Source organism: Amphiura filiformis, chromosome 3 (assembly GCF_039555335.1).
Source record: "Amphiura filiformis chromosome 3, Afil_fr2py, whole genome shotgun sequence".
In the NCBI taxonomy this organism is placed as follows: Eukaryota; Metazoa; Echinodermata; class Ophiuroidea; order Amphilepidida; family Amphiuridae; genus Amphiura; species Amphiura filiformis.
Window position 1 is genome coordinate 60,109,319 of NC_092630.1, and position 25,332 is coordinate 60,134,650.

Sequence of the window (25,332 nt, forward strand, 5' to 3'; positions counted from 1 at the left end):
GCATACCCCTACCAAAATTTAAGTTGAGTGCCCCCCCCCCCCGGGCGTAACTTAGTACTAATGTCAAAGTTTCCATTTCTTTTACACAGTGAATTATGTTACAATGCATGTCTGTGTGCACGAATAATTATGTCCATCTTGTGGTGTCAGAATTCAAGCTACACTTACTTTTCTCAGTGACACAAAAACAAAATACAGCCAGTGGCGACACTAGATGGGTGCAAGAGAGGCATTTGCCACCTCCACCCAATATTTTAAGCCCCCCCCCGTTTTCCCCTCCCCACTTTTAACGCCTTGTAAGCCTTAAAAACCACAAATTATGGAAATTTCAACTTTTTGCGGCAATTTTAAGCAAACTTTGTTGATTTTTCCCTCTGAAATTCACTTTTCCCCCATGCCCCCTATGAAAAAAATTCCTGGTGCCGCCATAGTAAAGCACCAATATATACGCCTTTTTATTGTTAATGTCATTAAGGTTTTGCCATACTGACATTACTTACTAGTACGAAAGATTTTACACACACTGTCCAAAAAGTATTGCAACATCACTTGAAAAAGAAGAATTCGGCAACTTGTAAGTTGAACATTCATCCACTATCCTGTTCAATTCATATTTCATACTAGATGACAATGCTTTGCATGAAAAAAAGTAAGATTGGGCTAATCAGTGATATGGAAGGTATATTCCAATATTCCAATGCTTAATAGCAGAAAGTCGGAAATCCGTTTGAATGCAGAGACGAAGAAACATAACTCCACAGAATGCCCAGATGTCTTTATAATGGTTGCCAAATGCTTTATTGGTTTCTGTATAGGTATCAAGAAAATGCTAGCGAGATAATGGATGTGTCAGGTGGAAGAAATTGTCAACCTTCAAGGTCAATGGGACTCAGAAAACAGAAAGGCTATCCTGTAAGCTCCTGTCAGTTAACCTTGAATCATGCACCAAAACAACAATGTCTTGTGTGTGTTCAATATGTCTTTTTGTCCTTTTATGGAGGAACCATAATTGTTAATTAACTTATTAATTCCTGAGTCCCTCGACCCTTGTAAGACGTCGGACATCTTTGACTGTTATTTTCATCCAAGAACAACTTTCGCGCAACCTTCTTTCATAACAATTTTCCTAATATCTTGCAGAAACTAATTAAAGCATTTGGCGACCATTCTAAAGGCATGGACAGTTTATGGACTATGTCTCTGCGTACAAACGGATTTTCATTATTCTGCCATTGAAAACAATGGAATATACCCAGTACCCACGTGAATGTTCAAATCACAGTTTGCCGAATTCTTCTCTTTTTTTCAGCGATGTCACTATTCTTTTGCCCATGTTGACCAATGTGTGTAAAATCCAAATAAAAACAATACCAACTGACCAGCTCTTTGAATGAATGTAAAAAGATTCAAAAAGTAGAAAATTGTTTGAAAACTGTCGACTGAGTATATACAACAACATCCAAAATGTGAGTTTAAAAGACAAAGTTTCTTTTTAAACCCACATTCTGCATGTTTTTGTACTCATTAAACAGTTTTACATTACTGTGAAAGACACTCAGTATATTGTGATATACTACAACAGTGTAGTTGAACATTCATCCACTATGGCAATGCTTTGCATGAAAAAATTAAGATTGGGAAAATCAGTGGTATGGAACTATGGAAGGTATACATTCCATATTCCAATGCTTAATGGCAGAAAGTCTGAAATCCGTTTGAATGCAGAGACGAAGAAACTTAAGTCCACAAAATGCCCAGATGTCTTTACAATGGTTGCCAAATGCTTTATTGGTTTCTGTATAGGTATCAAGAAAATGAAGAGAGAATGATTCATAGATGTGTCAGGTGGAAGAAATTAGCACCTTTTAAAAGTCAAAGTCACGGACCAACCTGGGTAAACAAACAAACAAAGATTCTTCAATGTTTGGGGGACTCAGAAGACAGAAATGCCATGTGGCTATCCTGTACGCGCCTATAGGCCTGGATAACCTTGAACCATACCAAAACAATGTCTTGTGTGTGTTCAATATGTGAATAAATGTCATTTTGTCTTTTTATGGAAGAACCATGTGTTTACTTATTAATTCCTGAGTCACTCGACCATTGTAAGACGTCGGACATCTGTTATGTGCATCCAAGAACAACTTTCGTGCAACCTTCATTCATAACAATTTTCCTGATATCTTGCAGAAACCAATTAAATCATTTGGCGATCATTTTAAAGGCATATGGACAGTTTGTGGACTTTGTGGACTTTGTGGACTTTGTGGAGCTTGTGGATTTTTTTTTCGTCTCTGCGTTTAACATGTTCAAACGGATTTTCATTATTCTGCCATTGAAAGCATTGATCCCATGGGATACACTTGATGTCATCAGGTGACACCTCCCATTCCATTGATTAAGCTGATCTATCTTACTTTCGTGCGAAGAACATTGCCAAATACGTATGTGAAATCGACAGAGTTTGCTGAATTATTTTTCAGCGATGTCACTATTCTTTTGCCCATGTTGACCAATGTGTGTAAAATCCAAACAAAAACAATACCAACTGACCAGCAGGGTACTCTTTGAATGAATGTAAAAAGATTCAAAAAGTATAAAACCAAGGAAAATTGTTTGAAAACTGTCGACTGAGTACAACAACATCCACAAAAGACAAAACTTCTTTTAAACCCATATTCTGCATGTTGTTGTACTCATTAAACATGTGAAAGACACTCAGTAAAATGTGAACATACTACAACAGTGTCTAAAGATATACACTTTTCTTGTACGTGAGTTACAGTAAAACTAAAATTGTTTTGAGATATTGTGTTTAAGAATTAAACATACCATCAACACTGATCCAGGGGCGTAGCAAGCGGGGGGACAGGGTGGGCGAAGTCCATGGGCCCCGAGGGTTCAGGGGCCCCAAGCAAAAGAGAAAATGAAATAAGCGCTGATTATAAAGGAGGTGCTAAAAGGCAGGGCCGAATTTACGTGGGCCATGCCCAAATTTGTTGGCTCCAATGAGGAAGGCATGTGCACTCAAGAGGCCAAGTTTGGTTTACAAATTGAAGGCCTGCCCTACGATAAGATCGACAGCGGTGGTAGAAACATTGCAAATTATAGAGGGAGATAAACATATTTTGATCCGATCTTACGCAGACATTGCGCGCGAAATAGATTTTTAATTTTAGACAAATGAAGGTGAATTTTGCTATGTGAAGGGCTAGTATGATATGCGCGAAGCGTGCCAAATTATGTAATTTTACCATATTTTGGTCCAAAACATGGTGTTTTGGGGGCCCTCTCGCCCAATGGTAAATCCGGCCCTGCTAAAAGGGCCCTGCACTGTTTCTTGTCCATGGGCCCCCGAGGCTCTTGCTACGCCCCTGCACTGATCAACAGTTTGACCGAACCATCCGTTTTTCTGATGTGCACCCGAGGAATGAGAAATTTAGCGGGAGAGAGTAGACGGGAGATCGCATTACTAAAAAAGTCACCCGACCTGGATGACGAAACTGTCTAAACCGTGAGCAGAAATTGGATTTGTCTACATAAATTATGAACTTTATGACTTTATAAAATCCTGATGAATCTATTCCAAGATTTAGAAACCAAGTTTGGTTGCCATTTTAGTGCAAAACCGTATAACTTTTGCCTGTACAAGTGCAATGCACATGGACGTAACCGCTAAACCAAAGATGGTATACATAATGCAAGAGAAGAACTCGCCACTTTCATAGTGAGTTGTGGGTAACACGTCCCCGTATCCGATTGTGGTCAGAGTAATGAAAGTAAAATACAACGACTTCTCAAAGGTCCAGCCTTCAAAATGGGCAATTGACGCAGCACTGGTGCATGTGTATCCGATAAAAACTAATACCACGATCGTGATTGGAACCTCTTCCATTACCACATCATTAGACATATGCATAACCTCTTCACAGACTTCATTGTGAGATGGAATGAATATGTTCAGGTTCTTTTCATTCTGTTCCGAAGTGTTTGATCCCGTATGACTCAGATCTTGTGATCCCTTACCAGCAGAAGGGCTATAAAGATCTTCACGTATGCCGGTACTTAACGACTGATTGTAAGCTCGAGAACTTGAATCAGAAATCACAGGAATCCGATCCGACTGCTTCATGATGCCAGAATCTTGGTCATAAGTTTGGATTTTAATAGCGTTTAAACTCATCTGCGACTGCGCAAGACCAGTTGAACCCATGCTGTTGCTACCTCCGCGATTTGCATGCTGGGATGCTGATAAAATTCCGTCTGGATCATGACGTGAAGAAACTTTGAAACATGAACATAACGGATCTTTTTTGATGCGAATGAGCACCATGGATGGACGAAAGTATTTACAGATGAACAGAATAACTTTGCCCAGTAAATTGCCGGTGTCCGCGAGTAGAAGTAATGTAAGCGGAATTCCGATCAACGAGTAGACGATGACGGCCATCTGACCTGCTATAGTCACCGGTACTATCTCACCATAACCTGTTTAAAAATATATAAAAATAACAGCATTTATGTTTCTTGCAGAAAATGTAAAAGTCGATTAGGTTGGGCGGTGGATTCTAATTTGGCATCAATCAACATGGAGTTTAGGATAATAATAGATGTTATATTTCAATGTAGCAAATGGACATAACAGCATTATAGCTCATTATTATACTAAGAAGTTGCTTGAACATGGCCTTCATGTTTCTACATAGAACAAAAATATCTTTAATTAACTGATTGCCAGTTCTAACTAAAGAGTGTGTATCAAAATCAATTAAACAATTCGAAAAATGCCACTAAATTAAAAAGTATAAGGTATTTTTGTCAAAATGTTCTAGTTGATATCTTACTTGCTCAAAAATCACTTCTGGTATTGATATTTCTACAGTGCATATAAAAATATATAGTAAACAGTTTGAAAATGCCACTAGATTAAAATGTATAAGGTTTTGGTCAAAATACTCTACTTGATAGCTGAATCAGCATATTTTCCTTACACAACTGTAAAATCACTGGCGCGTGACCATTAATATGAACTTAGCGGCTATTTGTGTGAGCCGAGCAAAAACGCAGAACTTTGCGCAAAGTCATTAACATCAGAACAACGTGCTTGGTGGGCGCAGGATGGTGCTCCTCCACACAGAAGGAGAACTGTGATGGAATGCCTTGCAGAATATTTGACAATCATGTGATTACTGAATCACCAAGTGGAATGGCCCCAGTATATCCAGATCTTCTTATCTTACACCACTGGATGTATTCTTGTGGAGATTTCTATAATAAGTCCTCCTGATAGATGAGCCCCAGAGACGCACAAATTGACATCCTCAGGCAGAACAGAGTTTTCATGAATGCCATTTTGAAACAGAGCTGAAATCTGCCTATTGGATGTGATTTTCATCGTGTTCATGTTGTTTTGATTTTAATTGACTTTGCGTAACTTCATTTTTGCTCGGCTCACAAAAATAGCCACCGAGTCTTTATTAGAAGTCACACGCCATTGATATTACAGTTATGGGAGGACAAGATTTTGATTCAGCTATCAACTAGAGCATTTCGAAATTAAGTTTGAAAAAATGCCTAGTAAAATATATATAAGTTGTTTTAATACATAACAATTGTACTTCATTGTAAAATCTTCAACGAAAATGTTAGAACACTAATTTATATTTGTTATTACAATTACAATCTTACAATCAGGATCACGGTAATTATTCTGGTTTTAATTTGTCAGAAAATAGAACACGGTCTTCAATAGTGTTCTATTATACAGACATTATACAGACATAAGTGATTGTATGTGTATTTATTTTTTATGCGACAAATGAATTTCTATTAAGCGTTTACAAGTGACATCGTAAAGTTGCTTTTGGATGAAAGAGTACACGAGCAACAACTCGCTATATTGAATCCCGGTATTGAATTAACAAAAGGTTTTACGAGGAGAACTCGGGTCTGGTAAACCAAAGTTGATTGCTCACTAGCTGTAATATAGCTTCTCTAAAATGTTAGCCTCTCATTACATCATACGGTCAGCATAGTCCGACGAGTAGGACCTGTTTTTTTCTTAGTTTACCAACTATACTCTAACTCTGATCGCTCAAGAAAGATTAACCACAAAAGTCCACTATCCTCCCGAAAAAATTATTTTGGGGGCGCGGTCACTGGACTTTCGCGATTCGTCTTTCTTGCGCCATGTGAGATAGTGATCATAGTGTGAAAAGTGTATAGTCTGGTAACTTAGAAATAAAAGGTCCTACTCGTCGGACTAGGTCAGCACGTATAGGTAAACCAACAATGATTGGAACTAACACAAAATAAAATAGACCTCTCTAGTCTCTGATTACATCACTCGGTCAGCACATACAAACAATACATGCAAATTCTTGTAGAAATTGTAAACTCAATTAGGTGGCAGAGCGGATTCTATAGATTGGCCTCAGACGACATACTTTTTAAGTGGAGTAACAGATGTTATTATAAATTAAACATGACATTAAAATGATCAAATTAGATGAAAGAGTATATGGTCAATTCCAGCGAAAGCGGACAAAATTCTCTCTATGTTAACTTTCCACTTTAAAATGTCATTAATAAAGGAAATCACGTTATTGATGGAGCATATCATGTCACGTCCAATGTGCTCTCTTTGTGCATATAGGCCTTTACTAGCAAGTCATACCAGGGGACAAGTTATGATAGCTTAAATGAATTGGCGTTACCCACGAATTCAAAGATAAAGCACCATATATGTCATTGAATGTCCTTCAATCAAAATGAAATTATTACCGTTAGAAAGACGTTTGCATGATCTCTCATCATATGTAAAACGATTGAATTCCACCAAAGTTTGTGGACTCTAGAGGCCATTAAGTCAATTTGGCTAATAATTTTGTTACCCGCGTATCAAAAATAAAATGATCGTTCTGAAAAATGTTAAGTGAATATGCCATAAATGACTATATCATGAAACAAAGTTTCGTTCTATAATTCTGAGGTCCAAGTGATTATTTTATGCAAATACGTTTTACCCATAAAATTCCATAAAATCAAATTTGACGTTACCCACGTATCAACTGTTACCCACGAGTCCAGCAAATATAATTGCCATAACTTAAATTAACATTTAATGACTTTGGACACTGAATTTAGTTTGACAAGCGCTTAAAATTGTAAATCGTAAACTTTTGTTACCCACGAATCCCGAATAGATGCTAACCTTGAAAAATAAGGAGATTGTTTATTTTAAGTTTAAATCAGCACATATTCAAGCCATGGGTATGCTATAATTTTGACAGTACTTACATTTTATACACTTAAGAAACGCAAACCCCAAACGGTACTATAGTACTTATAGCTTTACCCACGAATTCGGCGTTACCCACGAATCCAAGGATTTACTCGTAAATTATATGTTTCTTATGCATCTTAACATTTTGAAAACATGCGAAATAGGTTCCAAAACAGTCCTGTTTAATAGCGTCCTCTTGAAGGTATACTGAAGCTGCATCATAAAGTTTTGATTGATTATCCTAAATTACCATTTGTTGGGTAAATGCAATTGGTTAGAGAAACGGGAATCATTGAAACACAATGCAGGAATAACCGCATGGTGGTTTCCAACCTTCTGTAATATTTTCTATTTTGCCGCTTACCAATACATACCTTCAAATATGTGTTACCCACGAACATTTTGGTTACCCACGAATCCCTACTTAAATTATAGTTAACAATGTATTGATAGTGTTTTAGTTCATAGGAACTGTCAAACACGAGTTAATAGAATATTGCTGCATGAAAATATGGAATGATTTTACTAAAATAATAATATAAAACTGTTTGCTCTGTCTATTTGAATTTGGCAACTTCATTATTCTCAAAATTTTTATACCCAAAATACCATAATGATCCATTCTAAATATTCCATGTAGTCTGTTAAAATTCATTTTAGTGCCATTGCAGCCTGAATTATTGACATACGGAAAAGTATTTATTTTTTTTTTTATTTAAAAAATAATAGGAATTGCTATTTTCAGACGCTGTTACCCACGAATCCATCCGAGATCCTCATCCTGCAACGATATACAAAATCTAACTTTATATTTATATAAAGCATTTATTCTAATCTTTCGAAATAATACAGTAATGTTAAATGGCAGCCACTTTGGAAAGAGTTCGAAGAATTGACACAATCTTAACTGTACACCTGGTTCTTTCTTAAAATTTGTAATAACCAAAATATTTCTTCATAGATATATGTAATAAAATTCTATTTTACGTTCAAAGTCTTCACCGATTTCTAGTGTATATGAGTCACACATAAAATATTGAAAGATATTAAAGAAAGTGAAATTTTATGGCGTACAACAGGTGAAAAATGCTTGAATTCGTGGGTAACATGCATATGCGCATTTAACACTTTATTTGGTCTAGCAAGAAAAGTTATTTTTCAATCCGATGGCACTTCCACCTGATGATTCACTAGACATGATCGTCTCATTTGATAAGTCTAGAATTGAAAAGGAAAACATTTTCAAAATGGCCCCCAGAGAGAATTTTGGCCCGCTGGCCGCTTTGGCTGGAATTGACCATATACGTAATCAATGACTGTTGAATTAACATCCACATTTCCACACGCACCCCACCTCCCACACATCCACTCACAACGCACCCTATGCACATACCTACAAAAAAAAGGAGTTTTGTATTTGGTCTTGTTACGCCTCAAAATGAATCTTGCCAATTTGGGTGTGTAGGATTTTTATTTTTAACTTTCTCCAATCTATTCTCTGTTGCGGCTGCCTTCAATATTATATTCACACCCAATCGTTAAATCTCCCCACGTCATATCTGAATTCATTTTTAAAAAGGCTCAATTTAGTAGCAGTCATTTATTTCATGTAACAATGCAAAAACGCAATGAAAGCTGAGCAACTATTAAACGAAGCGAAAAGGTCGTTAACTTTGTATCAAACCCAAGGTCTGGAATTTGGTATCACGGGAAGTAAGAAAAACGAGAGAAGGGACACAATTGAGTCATGAATTTTTGGAATTTGTCGGAATATTACACCAGCACACCCCAACACCTATATGTATAGGTGTATACCTACTCCCAATCACACAAACACACCCCTACATGAACATTAATTATACTAAAACGTAGACCACGATGTTGACATTTTTATGATTTTAATGTGCTTTTTCTATTAAGTCTGGGTAAAATTTTGCAGAAATTGTGAAAATTGGCCCTCAACACTGAATAGTGCATTCTATTATGCATAAGTGATTGTATTATAACTGTTTAACTGTAGTAATTTTCTATGCAACAAATTAATTTCTGTGAAGAACTGAAGTGAATGTGTTCACAAGTGACATTGACCTGTGAAAGGATGCGTTTGAATGAAGAGGATTGGCAATAGCTCGCCATTGAATTAACAAACAGCTTTTACGAGGAGAACCCGGGTCTGGTAAACCAACGTTGATTGCTAAATTGCATGTATCATGTATATACTGTAAAGCTATTTAATTTCACTAGTACTTAATTTCGCTAATTGCCAATGATCACCATTTTTGTGGGTATTTAATTTCACTAATCCAGCAATTTATGTGTACAATTCAATGTAAAACTGTTCAATTTGCGGGTATTTAATTTCGCGAATCAAGGCTTCTAGCGAAATTAGCGAAATTAAATCCCTAGCGAAATTTAGTGGTTTTACAGTATGCCGATCTTAATTTTATACTCTGATTTATACATCATGCGGTCAGCACATATTGGTAAACCGACAATGATTGGTAACTAACCGGGGTAACTAACAACTACTAACACGAAATTAATTGTGTCTCTCTTGTAGTCAGTGATATATCACACGATCAGCACATACAAACAATAGTATACCAATATTTTTTACATTTGATACCATGCTCTTCTTAAATTAGAATTATAGACGAATTAAAAAATTAGCCAAAGTCATATTATAAGATCGTACATTTATTCAAAATACTACTCGCAGTGATCAGGTTCGATTGACTATAGGCTCAGTGCGACCTGTTTGTTTCAGAACTGTTATATTTTCACGCATTTGTTATGATGATTATCCAAATTCATTTATGATAAAGGAAAAGTAGTTTCATTTACCATACTGCGGTTGTTTCACCTCAAAATTTTTAATCTTAAAAGTTGGGTGTGTGTGGGGGTGTGTTGTTAAAGCATCCACACTATTTTATTTAATACATAATGTCCATATTTGAGACACGCCCGATTTGTGTAGTATTTTCTTTTTTCATTCTATTTTGAGAAATGCAAGGTGCATGTAAAGAACACGCCCTTTTCCACCATGCCCCTTTGGATTAATCTCCTCTTTTTATCATTATTTCTTCATTTGTATGTAAATTGAATCTTCTCTTTTTTCACAATCTCCTTCCTGATTGCTTCACTTTTTGCCTGTTATTCCGTTTTCCTTACCAGAAGTGGTTTTTTTTAAAATTTTGTTTCTCATTTCCAAATCTCTATATTTGTCTCTTCTACCTTCAATAAATATTCACAACCAATCGTTAAATCTCTCCACATCACATCTGAATTCATTTTAAACAAGGCTCAATTTAGTAGCAGTCATTTATTTTCATGTAAATGATGTGCAATTTGGTGATAGGTTTTACTGGCAAAATCACAATCAAAGCTGAGCAACTAAACGAAGCGAAAAGGTCGTTAACTTTGTATCAAACCCAAGGTCTGGAATTTGTTATCTTATTACCACGAGAAGTAAGAAAAATGAAGAGGAAGCCCCGCCAGAGCAGTTCTTTTGGGGTGAACCAAACCTGCCTGGTTATTAAATTAATCGGTGACAATGTTATCTCTAAATGTTATATGACAGGTGCTAATTGATGTTTTAATGTTATTGCATCAAAATCAAAGAGCACCTGTCAAATGCAGAGATAACCTTGTCACTGATTAATTTGATAACCAGGCAGGTTTGGTTCACGCCAGAAGAACTGCTCTGGCGGGGCTGCCTCTTTAAGAATTGGTAAGAAATCACATCCACCAAAGTAAGTATATTTGAATCCACACACCACACCTAGGCCTATATAAAATTCACACTCTCATCCCACATCCTCATACCCCGCCCACACACCCCACACCCTCACAAAGAAAATGTATTTGCAACATTCTTAAATTTGTTAATATTAATTAGAATTAGTGCGAAAGATGAAATTCATATTGACTTGGATCTTTGATTATACATGATAGATCGTATAGTCTTCAAATTTTAAAATGTAAATATAAATGCGAAGTTTGTTTCAACAGTTTAGTTGGAAACACATTTTCGTTTTGTCAATAATGATTAATTCGTTTTCTTCAATTTCCGACTATTCAGGTCAGGTTCGATGACGTTGATTCATTAATGTGAGGACTTCCAGAGAAAGCGTAATTATTACCGTGAAAATGTTCAACGTCTATTTCTACAAATAAAATTAATACTTTCATGTACTTTTAAGTAAAACTCTGTTAATTTACTGAAAAAAATATGGTAAATACTTGGCCAAAAATATCCCATGATTCAGTTAAGTTCCGTCACACGGTTTCCTGCAATTTCAAAATCGATGACGTTATTAACGTCATTCTTTTTGTGAAAAAACCCAGAGTCAGGAAAGATTACCTTGACTAATTTAACTATATCCTCCTGCAAATAATTTCTTTCATATAATTATCCCCTTCGTACATACTGTGTACAATTGTACACATGGGCTTCTATTGCTCCCTGTATACCAGGGGAAGCTTATTACTGCAAAGAAACACCATGTGCACAATTGTGCATTCATATGCTATCCTCCAGTGCAGAGCGCCCTCGCCTAACTGAATGTCACTTTTCATAATCTAAGAGGGCATCACCCACTACAGCACGTTGCCAGAAGACATGTACTTTCCTTTTTAATTTTATATGAAATATCATTGTGGACAAGCTAAATTCTAGTCAGGGGGTTAGTGTAAGACCTGTAGAAAACATGGAACACTATTTTTGATCAAATGCTTCAAACATATGTGGTGTAGAATTTTTTTTAAATGGTGTGTACAATTGTACACAGTGTGTCTCACCTTGTAAATATAAGACTAATATATTGTGTTCAGTTGTACACAGTGTGACTAATCTTATCAATATATAGGAGTTATTTAATATACTTTGCACATCATTATAAGTTATTTTTAACTCTTTTGTCAATACTTCCATTCAGTTTATAATTTGCTCTGGATGCATTTTTTGGAAAAACCACTATGTAGGCCTATTATTACAGAGATAGTTAGGAGTAACTGGTCGTTGATGGGCCCGAAAATGGATCGTGTAGAGTGGAGTAACAAAATTAGTCTCAGAAATCAAGTTTATTAAGTGTGATGTCTTTTTCGTTCTCTCCAAAGACCAGAACTGTTTATTAGCATTTTATACCAAATTAATGAGAGTTAAGAGCCTACAGATATGGACGTATGAAGGCAACAGAAAAAAGAAACAAAGGGTTCAAGTTTGTTGCTTCACATATGTTACCAAGTTTTACTGCCATTACTTAATCATAATGTGTACAATTGTATCCAAAAAATCATTGTAAACGTCGTCACTTAGTCACAATGTGTACAATTGTACACATGCCCTAATTTGCATAATTGATGAGGTAATTTTTTTTTTCAGTTTTTCACAAATTACTATCCAAAATAGTTATAATAAGCATAAAAATTTTTTTTTTTGATCGAGCCATCTTCCTTCGTGTCCGAAGGGGATAACTCTGTATCTTTAAAGATAGAGAAGTAATACATTGGTAGAGCACCAGCGCAGTCACCTTCGGAGCCTTATTTCACCCTTATACAGATGAGCACTCCATTATAATGCCTCTTTGAAGGTGTCTTGGGAAGTATTTCTTGAACTGCATATCTCCTTGTCTTGGGTAGGCATCAATCAATTCTCTGAGGTCTCTGGACTTAGGACCAGACTCTGGTGTGTTAAACCGGTTTTAAGGGCCCAACCGCCCCGCTTCCCTCAGATGACAAAATTGGAAAAATCACCTTGTTGCAGTCTAACTAACAAACGAACAAAATCAGTTTGTTACACTAGCAAGTGCCACACCCGGGTGCCACACCGTTGCAACGGTCCACTGATGTAAGGCAGCAGGCAGGACTAGTGTATAGCTATGAAAAGTGTCGTTGAGGAATATTTATAAGTGTCACTTGGCATATTTAATTCTGAGTGTCTTGTGCTGGTTCGTCTTCTTTATCTTCACATGGAGACGGTTTCCAGCTTTGAATCAGGTCTATCTGTCGGAATGCTTTGCTTTGACGGCATAACCATGTCACATAGCTGGTTCTGAGTGCGGTTTAGAAGACACATCCATGATGTTACGTCTCTTTCCACTTGGTACTCCGAGAGCAGCGATGCATTTTGTCAGCGATGTGTTGTAAATACCTCTGCTTCCAATTTCAATTGGGAAGTAGTGCGTACACCATCCCCTATTTTCGCAGTCGGCTACAAGATCTTGGTATTTGCTTTTCTTTCTTGCATTGGCATTTGACAGGTTTTCTTCCATTGGGACTGTAAGCTCAATGATGATAACTGTTTTTGTCCTTTCAGAATAGATTGTAATATCAGGACGTTTTGCAGTCTCTGTGATTATGGGAGGAAATACTACTTGCTTATGTTCCTCATCCATTAGAAATTCCCAGTCATTGGCCTTCTGTAAGAGGTTTGTTGGATCTCTTTTTGGAAGAGGCAGTGCTGGATTCCGGTAGGTTACACCATCTGCAGTGCGGAATTTGATAGTAGTCATATAGTTGGTATCTTCTGGAGGGGTGTACGACTTCTGATTTGCCTCTTCAATGAAGGCCATTATGCCATTTGGCACAGCTTTCAGTGTCTGATCATGTCTCCAGTTGTATCTACCACTCTGCAGAGAAAAGTTACATCCATTTAAGATATGGAATAGAGTGCAGTTATTATGATGACATTAATGGCAGGATCCAAGGTTGGCCTTTCCCCAGAGTCTCAAATTAGCTGGTGATGGAAGTTGGTCGTGGATGGCATTGACATGGAAAGATAGGAGCTCTGGTGTCCATACATAAAGGAGCTTCTTCCAAGATATATTTACTTGCATGGCAGAGTCCCATCTGAGCCATTGTCCTTGTTTTGGCGCAGCCATAGAGGTACACAAGCATGTCATCTTCATCTACGTCTTTTACCAGACTAGTGAGGCATTTCCTGTGTTCTTGGGGTTTCATGTCTCTTAATAGTTTCTGGTTCTTTTTGAAACCAAGGCCTGCTCTGTCTGTTTGACCTCTGCACATCTCATTCAGTATCAGATGTCGCTCTCTTTGTTCAAGTTCTCTGACTCCATTCCGCCTTGATTGCTTTTCTTTTCTTTGTAGGCAGTCTTTGTAGAGAGTCTGTGTTTTAGAATACTTGTTGAGATGGTGCTTGGTGACTTGCATGCATTTTACAGAAGTGGTGAGTCTTTTAAGGTGAAGCCCATACTTCTTCCTGCTTCTGTATATAGAGTACTGTTGGTGGTACATCTGCTTATTCCTGCCCAAGTATTTGGTGCAGGTAGCTTCCAAGCCCTCGATGTACATGTATGTAATTGGGAAGTTGTAGATGGTAAACTCCCATGTCATTTTGGGTAGGATTGCATTATTATATATCCACATCTTCATGATTCCATTGAGTATAGGCTTTTGTCTGACTTTTTCAGCATGTCTGTTAGTTTCTGCTTTACAGGCTCTCTGATTTCCTTATCTTTCAGATCTTTGAAGATAAGCTTGCCGAGGAATCGCATGGGTTGGTCGTGGATATACGCAATCTCTTCTCCATCTATTGTCAACTTTGGATCGTATACCCCATATTGGGTTTTATGTCCCTTTTGCTTTTCATGCTTTTGTTTTTTATTTAGGACAAATCTCTTCATGGCACGGGATCGACATTTGCTTGGCTTTGCCTTCATTGATCGAGTCCACCTCAGGAAGTCATTAACGACGTTGACCAGTTTCTAACAGTCTTCTGGGTTTCTTGCAGTTAGAGTAAGGTCATCAGCATAAGCTTTGACTGAAGATTTGATGGATGAATCCTTCATGCAGTACCCCAGATGGCTGTGTTGGTTAAGATAGAATACTGCCAGGAATAGGATGCAAGATAGTGGGCATCCCTGGAATACTCCTATGCTGAAGTGTATCCAATCTGTTGTACATTCCTTAGTCTTTACATAGATATAGCTTTCATCATTTTAGTTAAAGATCATCTTCCTGATGTGGTCGGGAACATGGTACCAATCTAATGCAAACTGGATGAGGTTGTGTGGCATGGTACCATATGCATTTTGTAGGTCAAGCCACGTTGTCACAATCGGTTTTCCATTCTTTTTGGCATCTTGGAGTATCTCGGAAAGCGCCTCAGTATGTTCTACATATCCCGATATTTTCTCCATGAACCCTTTCTGGATGGATTTGTCAATATATTCATTCTCAGTCAGGTAGCTTATCGTCCTCGGAGCTAGGAGTCCCATTCCAAGATTACCACTTGTATTCATGATTGTGATTGGTCTGAAGTTGGCAGGTTCAGATGTATTTTCATCTTTGGAAATAAGAATGGTTTCTCCCACCCGCCAACTCATCGGAATGTCACCCGTTCTCCAGATGTTGCAGATTACTTCGTGGAGGAGTTCTGTTGTTTTGGGGCACTTCTTCCACACTAAGTAAGGGATGCGATTGATTCCTGGAGCGCTGGAGTTTCATCGTTTCATAAGATAATTGGTCAGTTCTGTGAGACTTGGTGGTTTGGTATTGAAGGTTTGTTTATGACATGGCCGTCTTTTCATCCCTTTCAGTGGGTGATACTTGTAGCCACGTTTCTTATCATTGTTGACAGAATTGAAGTACTTTTCTGCAGCAGGTTTCTGAAATGTTGGGTTTCAATTTGTATCTTGGTTTAGAAGTTTCTTAGCAAACTGGTGTGGATTCCTTCTAAAATTATTGTGAGCTTTGCCGCTTGAGGCATCCTCCAGTTTTCTCATTTCTAACTTCCTTACTTTGTTATGAAAATCTTTCTTCAGCTCCTTAGCAGTGTTATTGTCTCCCTTCTTCAGAGCTTGTTTGAACTGACGTTTGGTTTCCTTCTTCAGGTTTCTCAGTTTTCTCTGTTGCCTGGAAGATTTCGGTTTATTATTCGCCTTCCTTGATGATACTGCCTTCACACCAAACATGTCTACTAACCTTTTGTACACAAGGTTCTCAAGGTTGGTAAGTTGTTCCTTTGGTGAGCCACCTATTTCAGTTGGTAGTTCCTCATAGAGTTGATTATCCAAGGCTTTCCAAACTTTGTAATCTGATGGATTTGGTATGTTAATGTACTCCTCGACAGTGTTATTCATGCAGTTCAAGTGGGCTTCTTTGGTCTTTCTTTGGTGATGAAAGCTCTTGCCTGTCGTCCTAGAAATGCTGTAGGTTTCACCCTGTCTTCCCACCTCTTGAGTTGGGTGTGACAACTGGCTCGACTTATGCTGGCCTTCGTTTGAAGAGCTTGGCTGCGATGAGCTCATCATGCACCTTGATTTTGTCTGATGGAGCTTGACATTCTTTAAACCCGACTTTCCACAAGTTGGACAGGTTGCACCAGGTTTCGCCGTATATGAACAACTTCTCCGTCGATTAGAGAGGTCCAAACGTCGTTGCCGTAATATCCGTCTAGTGGTCCGATCTTCCCCGCTCTCGCACGGACCGTGGGGGTGAGTTTTCTTTATAGGACTTTTATTTGCAATGACTCGGAGATTGCTAACCTGTCTTTAGATCAACCCGGCTATTTCCCCGGCGCCAGCGGTCTTTCCCAGCTGTCCATTGTCTTTCCAATTGTCGGAATGGTTACTTTTACCAACAAGCCAACCAGTCTTTTCCCGGTCGTCACAGGCATCCACCTGATCCACCTGAGGTTCTGTTGAAAAGTAATTCATTGGTAGAGCACCAGCGCCGTCGCCTTCGGAGCCTTATTTCCAGATGAGCACTCCATTATAATGCCTCTTTGAAGGTGTCTTGGGTAGTATTTCTTGAACTGCATATCTCCTTGTTTTGGGTAGGCATTAATCAATTGTCTGAGGTCTCTGGACTTAGGACCAGACTCTGGTGGGTTAAACCGGTTTTAAGGGCCCAACCGTCCCGCTTTCCTCAGATGACAAAATTGGAAACATCACCTTGTTGCAGTCTAACTAACAAACGAACAAAATCAGCTTGTTACACTAGCAAGTGCCACACCGTTGCAACGGCCCACCCTGGGTGATGTAAGGCATCAGGCAGGACTAGTGAAATAATCCTGACAATATTGTCATCACATGATCACCGTAATTATAACAATATTGCAGAGCTTTATTTTTGGATTCTGTTCACCTTTCTCGTTTGTACTTTTGATAAGAACAGCTCTAAAGTTTGGTTTTTGTTTACGAAATAATGTCAAAATTGTAATCTCTTTTGATGGCAAAATGACTATATTTTTGTAAGTTTAAGCGTATTTCCTGTATATGCTGTCTCATAATACTCCCCATTCAACACCATAAATTAATGTAAAAAAAAACAAAAAAAAAAAAAGAAAAGAAAGAAAGACGATTTTTTTACGGTTCGGTTCTAAATTTCTAGATTTGGTTCTAAAATTAATACTTCCTTTAATAATTTATCCTTTAAATTGATTTTCCCATCACCAGCTTGTTTAAAAGATGGTTATAAAAATAACGGTAGCCATGGTAACGAATAGAAAACTAACACACAGTTGGGGATAAATCTAAGAAAAAGGCATATTCATCAGCAAGCCAATCAATTTATTGTCAAGAGATATTGTATTCCTCCTGAAATGGATATAAATTTACGTGAGTGAGTAAGTCTCGTTGTTTTTATTTCGTATAAAAGAAAACCATTAGGCCGTCTTAATTTAATAGTTCGTCTCAAAGCTCCCGTGCGCATTAGTAAAATCGGCCGCTTTTTGCGTGTTATTCAGTTTTTTCTGCTGTTTTATTATTATTTTTTTTTTCCACCACACAAAAATCTCAAGTCTGACATCGCCAGGAGTTCAAATAGCCTAAATCGTAAAAAAAAAATTATTCATCTTGACCGAAAAAGGTGGTCTATTCTTTACCAAAAGCTCGTTCTACAGATAAAAAGAAAATTTAAGTAAGATAAAGTAAAACTCTGAAATTAAAATGGCCTTATGAAGCTGTCTATGCTCGTTTGGTTTCACAAAATGTTCAATGTTTAAAAAGGATATATTACATATAAAAATTTAAGCATGGAAGTAGGCCTACTAGTACTTACATGAATTAAGTAAGATAAAGTAAAACTCTGAAATTAAGATGGCCTTATGAAGCTGTCTATGCTTCGTTTGGTTTCGCAAAATGTTCAATGTTTAAAAAGGATATACCGTATTAGATATATAAACAAGTAAACGGTCACACAGACACCAAAAATAGCCACATTGGATTGTGTACACATCGAGCCTCAGAAAAAAAGGATTTTTTTTAAACAGGAAAAACTCAGTTAAAAGACAGGTTTGGTGGTTGAAATGAGCCATTCAACTGTTATAAGACAGAATTTAACATTTCTGTCAAATTCGGCAGCTCCGGGCGGCCATATTGGATGTGCATCAAGGTTAATTTCCCAAAACGACTGTGTTGGTTTTTCTCTAACCAATTGATGCTAGCCTAGGCTATAACCTTAATATATTATAGAAAGATCGGCATTATTAACACTGCCCAAATCATCCTTAATATAAACATGATAAATAGAGAATTAATTGGACATCAGCAAGCCTCATGATTTATATCCAACAGCATTGCTTGTTGCTCGGCAATGGATACGTTTTGATCACGAGTAATAAATTTCAATAAATATATTGTATTATTAATACACAATAAGCTAATAACCTGTTTCATATCGAGCAAGGTTATAAATAGCCGAGTCAGAATATTATGCGGTTTATAGTGAATATATTTCCTATAAATGTGAACGAACCAGTTGTTCACATGTACAAAAAACAATCTGTTATATACGGTAAAAAGGAGGTCATTCGGTGTGAACTGCTGAAATTGGGGTCATTTGGTGGCAGACAGTGAAATGAGTCTGTCAGCCCGTAAGGCCAGCCTAAGTCAGCTAAACTGAATAAAAATCCCTTTAAAACGAAATGGTGGAATACAAGGTGATTCCTGAGTTGAGACTCTACTGAAGTATATCTTCAGTCATATTTGAAAAATAAAAGGGGTTTGTCGGGTCTAGCTTCCAAAATGGTAATGAGTGTAAATTCTTGGGAAAAAGGGTCCGAGTACAAGACCAGTCTCACTTAAGGTGATATGCATAGAATATATACTGCGCCAAAAAAGTATCCTTACACCTGGAAGAAAAATCCTAATTTTAAAACTAAACCATATTTGGGTAAATTTATTTGTTTAATAGATGCACTCATCTGATCTCATCCGGCACATTATGGCACCCTACTGAATCCAATGTGACTTCAAGAAGCAAAATTATAAGCATTTGATTAGACGAAGGTTCAGCTTTAAAAGTGACAAACTGGCCTATTCAAAACTCCATGTTTGAGAGTGGTGAATGGCTCATTTATGGGTGCCTTTAATTTAAAACAAAATGAACAAAAGAAAATTGAAACAACAGAACAAACAAATAAAATGAAAGTTATGAAAACTTGAAAAGTACAGAGAAGTAAAAACTGAAATAGAGACTGTTTTAAATAAAGCTTCATTAAAGAAACTGTGTAGTCTCTTTGCTGCGCTTGTTGGAATCTTTTTAGCGCCTTGTAGGCCCCTACATGTTGTATAGGCCAGTTTGTCACTTTTAAAACTGGACCTTAATTGTCTATGCAATTGCTTGTAACTTTATTTCTTGAGGTCACATTGGATTCAATGTGGTGTCATAATGTGCAAAATTAGATAGTGCATCTATTTAAAAAAAAAATCCAATGTGGTTCATCAGTTTGGAAATTATTATTTTTCCAAGTGATTGCGATATCGCAATGCAGTAGTTTGCAGTCCGATACAGTGCGGCAACGCACCGCATCGCAAATCAACGCATCGCAAATGCGGTGGTAGTATGAACGGACCTTTAGGATACTCATTTGGCGCAGAATCATGTGGATAGCTGAAGATAATGATTGAGGACACTTATGCAATTATTTCTTCAACGGTTTGCTGGATAATAGCCAGGGATAATTGGCGGGAAAAAAAGTGATTACATGGAAACAAAAACTGTCGTCGTATCTAATAATTCTGCTTAGACACAAACTATCTTTGACAGTTGAAATGACTGGAGCGTCAGCAATTATGTCAAGAATTTATCGGCCAGATGTGCGCAGGTTTCATTATTGTCTAGCCTATATAATAGATTGGCTATAAAACGATGCGTTCAAATTTTATGCTATTTACCTATCTATCTGTTTTATTGTGTGTGGGGGTAGGGATGTGGAGGAGTTGCATACACGTATTTTACTACATTTTACCCTATCATCAAGCAACAGGGCATACCAGCAAGTAAGACGCAAATTTGAAAGAACATGTCATGTATTGCACTATTCCATTTCAAATCCATACTACCCCTGTGAAAGATTTTGGAAATATTTTGGAAATACTTCCACAGAGGGCGTATGAATTTTAAATGGAATTAGGACATTAACCAACCATGGTAGGTATTAATACCTACCATGAACCAACTCTATTAGAAACTCACTCTCCTTCTGTGAAAGATCCAGGTTGAATCTTTCTCAGGGGGTGCATGAAATTCAAATGCAGTTGCCTATAATGTGTTCATTCCATTGGAAATTCATACTCACTCTGTGAAAGATATTTCATAAATCTCAATCCACAGGGGTAGTGTGGATTTTAAACGGAATAGCCGATTTTGAAGATCCATCCACTCCCAATCGGTAATCTGTTCTGTGTTTTATATGAAACAGACCAATTAGTCGAAGATAAATGTTTTTTCTAAATTGTGCATATACATGATTAAAATTTACCGAAGGTTTCATAATAGTTGCAATGACCTTTATTTTGTCGTTAATTGCTCATACATGTACTAATCATGTTAATAAGTTCTATTCAAAATCCTAGAATTCAAATTATGGTTCAATTCTGCATATTAAGAAGCAGGTGATTTTCTAATGCAGACCGAATGTGTACGGTACGACATCATGTTTAAATACTCAAATATAGAGACAAACGCGTGCATAATATCAAAATTCTATCGAAATTCAGTGACAGCATTTTCAAGTTCTAGGTATAATGCTCTTGAATTCATAATGTGGCATCTATAATCAACAGCACATTGTTACTTTTTTTCCTTCAAAAATATGTCACGTTTTAAATTATTTCAAGGTCATACTCTTGTTTTATCGAATCAAATATGATGAGGTGTCATTCAGTTTCAGTTCGATCGTGTACATCATTAAGATACAAAAGCGTTGGTGCATTTTAAGAGCATTTTCTTTAAAGGATGAGATCAAACTCGACCGGCGGTCGACCGCCGGTTCCGGGCGGTTCCGTCCGATTGGAGCTGGTTTCTATTGTTCTAAACAATGGAACGCGGTTCAACCGCCGGTCAACCGCCGGTCGAGTTTTGATTTCACCCTCAATACTATACTTCAGAAACGCGGAAAGATGTTTTCGCGATTTCTTCAGCGTGAGTATAGGCCTGTCTAATTAGTATTAGATATACATTACTTGCGACATAAATGTTTTGTTTATAATGAACAAAAACAATTCTAATATTTATGAAACACTCTGTAGAGAAATGAAATTGTATTATTCATATATTAACAGACATAATTGCCAAAACTAACCCCATCAATCAATGTTCCCGTTTAATGATATGCCAATAGAATGACGTCTTTACCGATACACATTAAAATGATGTACGCGAGGGATAATAACACATTTTTGTAAACTATTGCGAACCAAAAAGTGCTGATTGTTCACAAATTATTTTTGTTGTTTTAGCAATGGATGTCTTTATGAATATTGTCGTTTAAGATTGAAGAGATCGTGGCATTTTAGATGCTTTTCGCGTTACCAAGATGTGCGCATTTTATAAAAAAATTACCCTGTCCTCCATGTTTATTCACGATTGATGTGTTTTGCTATACGCATCATTGCTCTGGAAGAAAATAGGGACCGGTGCTTTTACGTTGATTAATTTTACAGACTGTTCCAATAAAATTTATACAATTGCAATTTCACTTTATAGAAAAAAATAAAGAGATCATGGCATAATGTGATAAGCAGTAGAATTAATAATATCTTGGCTAACAGAAAAACTTTACTTGGTTTATTTCCTAGTTCAGGTTCAAACGCTATGTCCGATTTCACTTCATCGCCATGTTCGCACGTATCAAGTCTGTACCGCGTAAAATGAACTTTCATGCTTGTGTTTTTCTTTCACTTAATTGAAATAAATAATTAATAATATTCTATTTATAAATTAAAATACTACTTCATATGCCCCATTGTTTATGATTACACATCTTAAAGGGCATGGTACGTGATTCAACTTAATTCAATCACTTTGCACCTAAGTAGCCCAAACTGGTTCAGGACTACTTTACACAATTGGCCATATTTTCGCTTGTAAACCACCGATTTTATTGAAATAAAGCTTATACGGTAGCATAAGTAATAACATTAACGATCCAGAAACTTAAAACAATCAACAAGTGACATCTTTGTCTAATATTATTTTCTAAATTGTATAATTTTTTTTGTTACAACCTGTATATTGCCCATTTAATAATATAGCTCTTAAAACATAGCCTAGAATGGCATGTACTTGTATATAAAGCTATATACAATATGCATTTTATTTTTCCATATTGCTTTAACAGACTGTATAATGTTTCGCATGATTCTGTAAAAGGTTTTGTAAAATAATTTGGATAACCTTTAAATTGAAGCAGATCATTATTTGATCATGTTATACGTGATGGATGATGGATGAGACAATACATGATAGATGAGCCAATATTGTATGTATTATCAGCTTAATGTATGCATTGTATGCATTTTTTTCTGTATTTTTGCTCTGTTCATCATGTTCTCCTTTGTTTTCATATTCCTATTGTTGCGCAATGAGCGGCTCTGACGGATACTTTCGCGATATAAGTTTCCATATTATTATTATTATTATTATTATTATTATTATTATTATTATTATTATTATTATTATTATTATCAATATTGCAATGTCATAAATAATCAGGTTGTTACATTCAACTTTTAAAAGCATTAAGCATGAATACATCAAACGTATTTTTTAGGCTTTATATTTACAAAGAATGCCTTATAAATATTAGCTGCCCTATAGAAATATGTCAATATCTGCATTCAATGGTGTACAAAATTTAAAAAAATGATACCCAGCAGCTATTGCGAATGTAGCTTTCTTGTAATAACCATTCAATAGGTTTGGTTGCCTTTTAGCATTATACTTGAACAGAAGCACGCATCAATATATTACAACATTGCGTATTTTACAAAGTACATGAAGGATAATCCATTATCCTGTTTCTGTCACATAGACATTGCCTTGAAAATAACATCTATTATCATGGTAAAATTGCCTGATGGGTTTTCCTAATAATATTGTTTTATATAATATTCTCATGATGTAATGGTATAGTCTCTTAGCGCCTCATTTACAATTGTAGGGCCTGTTGAACGCAAATCGCAATATCTACCACGCAGCAAACAAACGAAGCTATGTGTAATTTCTTCAATTCAACGATTATTTATATAAATTAGAATGATATTAGATAAAAGATTAACATTTATGAATTAATAATCATTGATCGACCTTGGGTTAGAATAATTACACCACGAAGCAGCATTTAAATTAAACCCTCTGAATTAAACCAAAAAGCAATAGAGATGGAAAAAACATAGTTTACTTACCAATCGTAGTTATAGTTGTGGCACAGAATAACAACGCGCTGGTGAATGACCATGCTCTGTTGGCTTGAATACTCTGCATTCGCGCCAATTTGTAGTCCTTTTGTAGTCCCCATCTCATCATGTGTTCAAAAATCTCTTCCGTAGGTGTACACGCGTTTTGATTTTGGCCTTTACCATAACCCGAGCCTTTACCATGACCCGGGCTGGAGTTGCTATTACCCGGGTTAGCACCATCATGACCCGTGTTAAGATTGCTTTGCACAGGATTAACCGTAGTCCGACTCGTGTTGTCGTTGCTCTCACCCGGGTTTTCAGTAGTGGTTGACAGATTACAAATGCAATTCTGCATCTCGTCCATCATATCTTCAATTTCTTTCTTGTCTTTTGCCATCTTAGGTACGTCTGCGTGTTCTCCTTCCAGTTCCATGAAAATCACCGCACCAATACATATATAGCCGAAGAAAAGTGCTACCAAAACAAAATGCGGGATGGTGTGAAGCAGAAAACGAACAAATATAGGGCGATGTCGGGATAAAGTCACCGGCTCGTCCATGGTGCCCACTTATTCATCAAAGTTGCGATTTCAATTTTGTAATTTACTATAAATAGTTTACAATTCCGATTTATATGTTTTTCTTTTACGGGTGTGGTATGTTACAGCGCCAAAATCACCCAGTGCGTGTATGCCACGCGAGCATCACAAAGCTACTATAAACAGTACTTATTTCTATGGATTTTCCTTGCCAATATAGCTATTGCTCAAAATCGCCCGCAAGTGACAAGTCAATATGCAACCATCAAATTGCGATCAACATCACCTGTCATGCCTTAATTTGTTGCATCCACGTGATATAAAGCAGAAGGGATTTTCGGATTAATTGAAATGGCGTTCTAATCTTCTATATTGCTATCTACTGACGATAGCAACATTCCTAAAGTCTGTCTTCTTTGACTTTCGCGCGAACCAATTCCTGTACGATCAATGAGTGTTTTGTGTAAAGCTAGCTAATACATGTATAGTGCATTCCAGGTTCCCTTACTTTTTTCGATGGCGATGCTATTGCCATAAGTCCCAAGTTTTGAAATATTTTCTCAAAATATCGAGAACTATCTCTTGAGCCTCTGAACCAATACTAGGCTTGTTTATACTCATTTTTCATGCTGTTTCCAAAATGGTCATGAAAATGTACAATTTAAAAATGTTTGAATTTAAAGCAAAATTGAAACTTGTTGTCTGCAGTCGACACTCGCGTGCAGAGTTAACACGACGAGATTCTTATTTTGACGATATGATAATTGCGTGCAAATAATATTATATATATCTGCTTGTGATAATCTATTTTGAGCATCTTTGGTACCTGGAGATTTTATCTGGTAAATTCACACTTATACGGC

General features: G+C 36.8%; 1 protein-coding gene across 1 annotated transcript; it reads right to left on the minus strand.

Moving 5' to 3' along the window:
* Positions 1-296: 296 nt before the first annotated feature.
* On the minus strand, positions 297-24,770 carry LOC140148858 (potassium channel subfamily K member 18-like). Its single transcript, XM_072170946.1, has 2 exons — positions 23,938-24,770; positions 297-4,488 (listed from the first exon to the last, which is right to left on the minus strand). The coding sequence occupies exons 1-2, from the start codon at positions 24,488-24,490 to the stop codon at positions 3,593-3,595; spliced, it is 1,449 nt and encodes a 482-aa protein (XP_072027047.1). The 5' UTR covers positions 24,491-24,770; the 3' UTR covers positions 297-3,592.
* Positions 24,771-25,332: the final 562 nt, after the last annotated feature.

Bases quoted from the DNA above. Each gene is read 5' to 3' on its own strand.
- LOC140148858 (XM_072170946.1), bottom strand. From the start codon at position 24,490: ATGGACGAGCCGGTGACTTTATCCCGACATCGCCCTATATTTGTTCGT. The intron at 4,489-23,937 runs GTAAGTAAACTA...ATTTTTAAACAG, and splicing joins CACAACTATAACTACGATTG to GTTATGGTGAGATAGTACCG.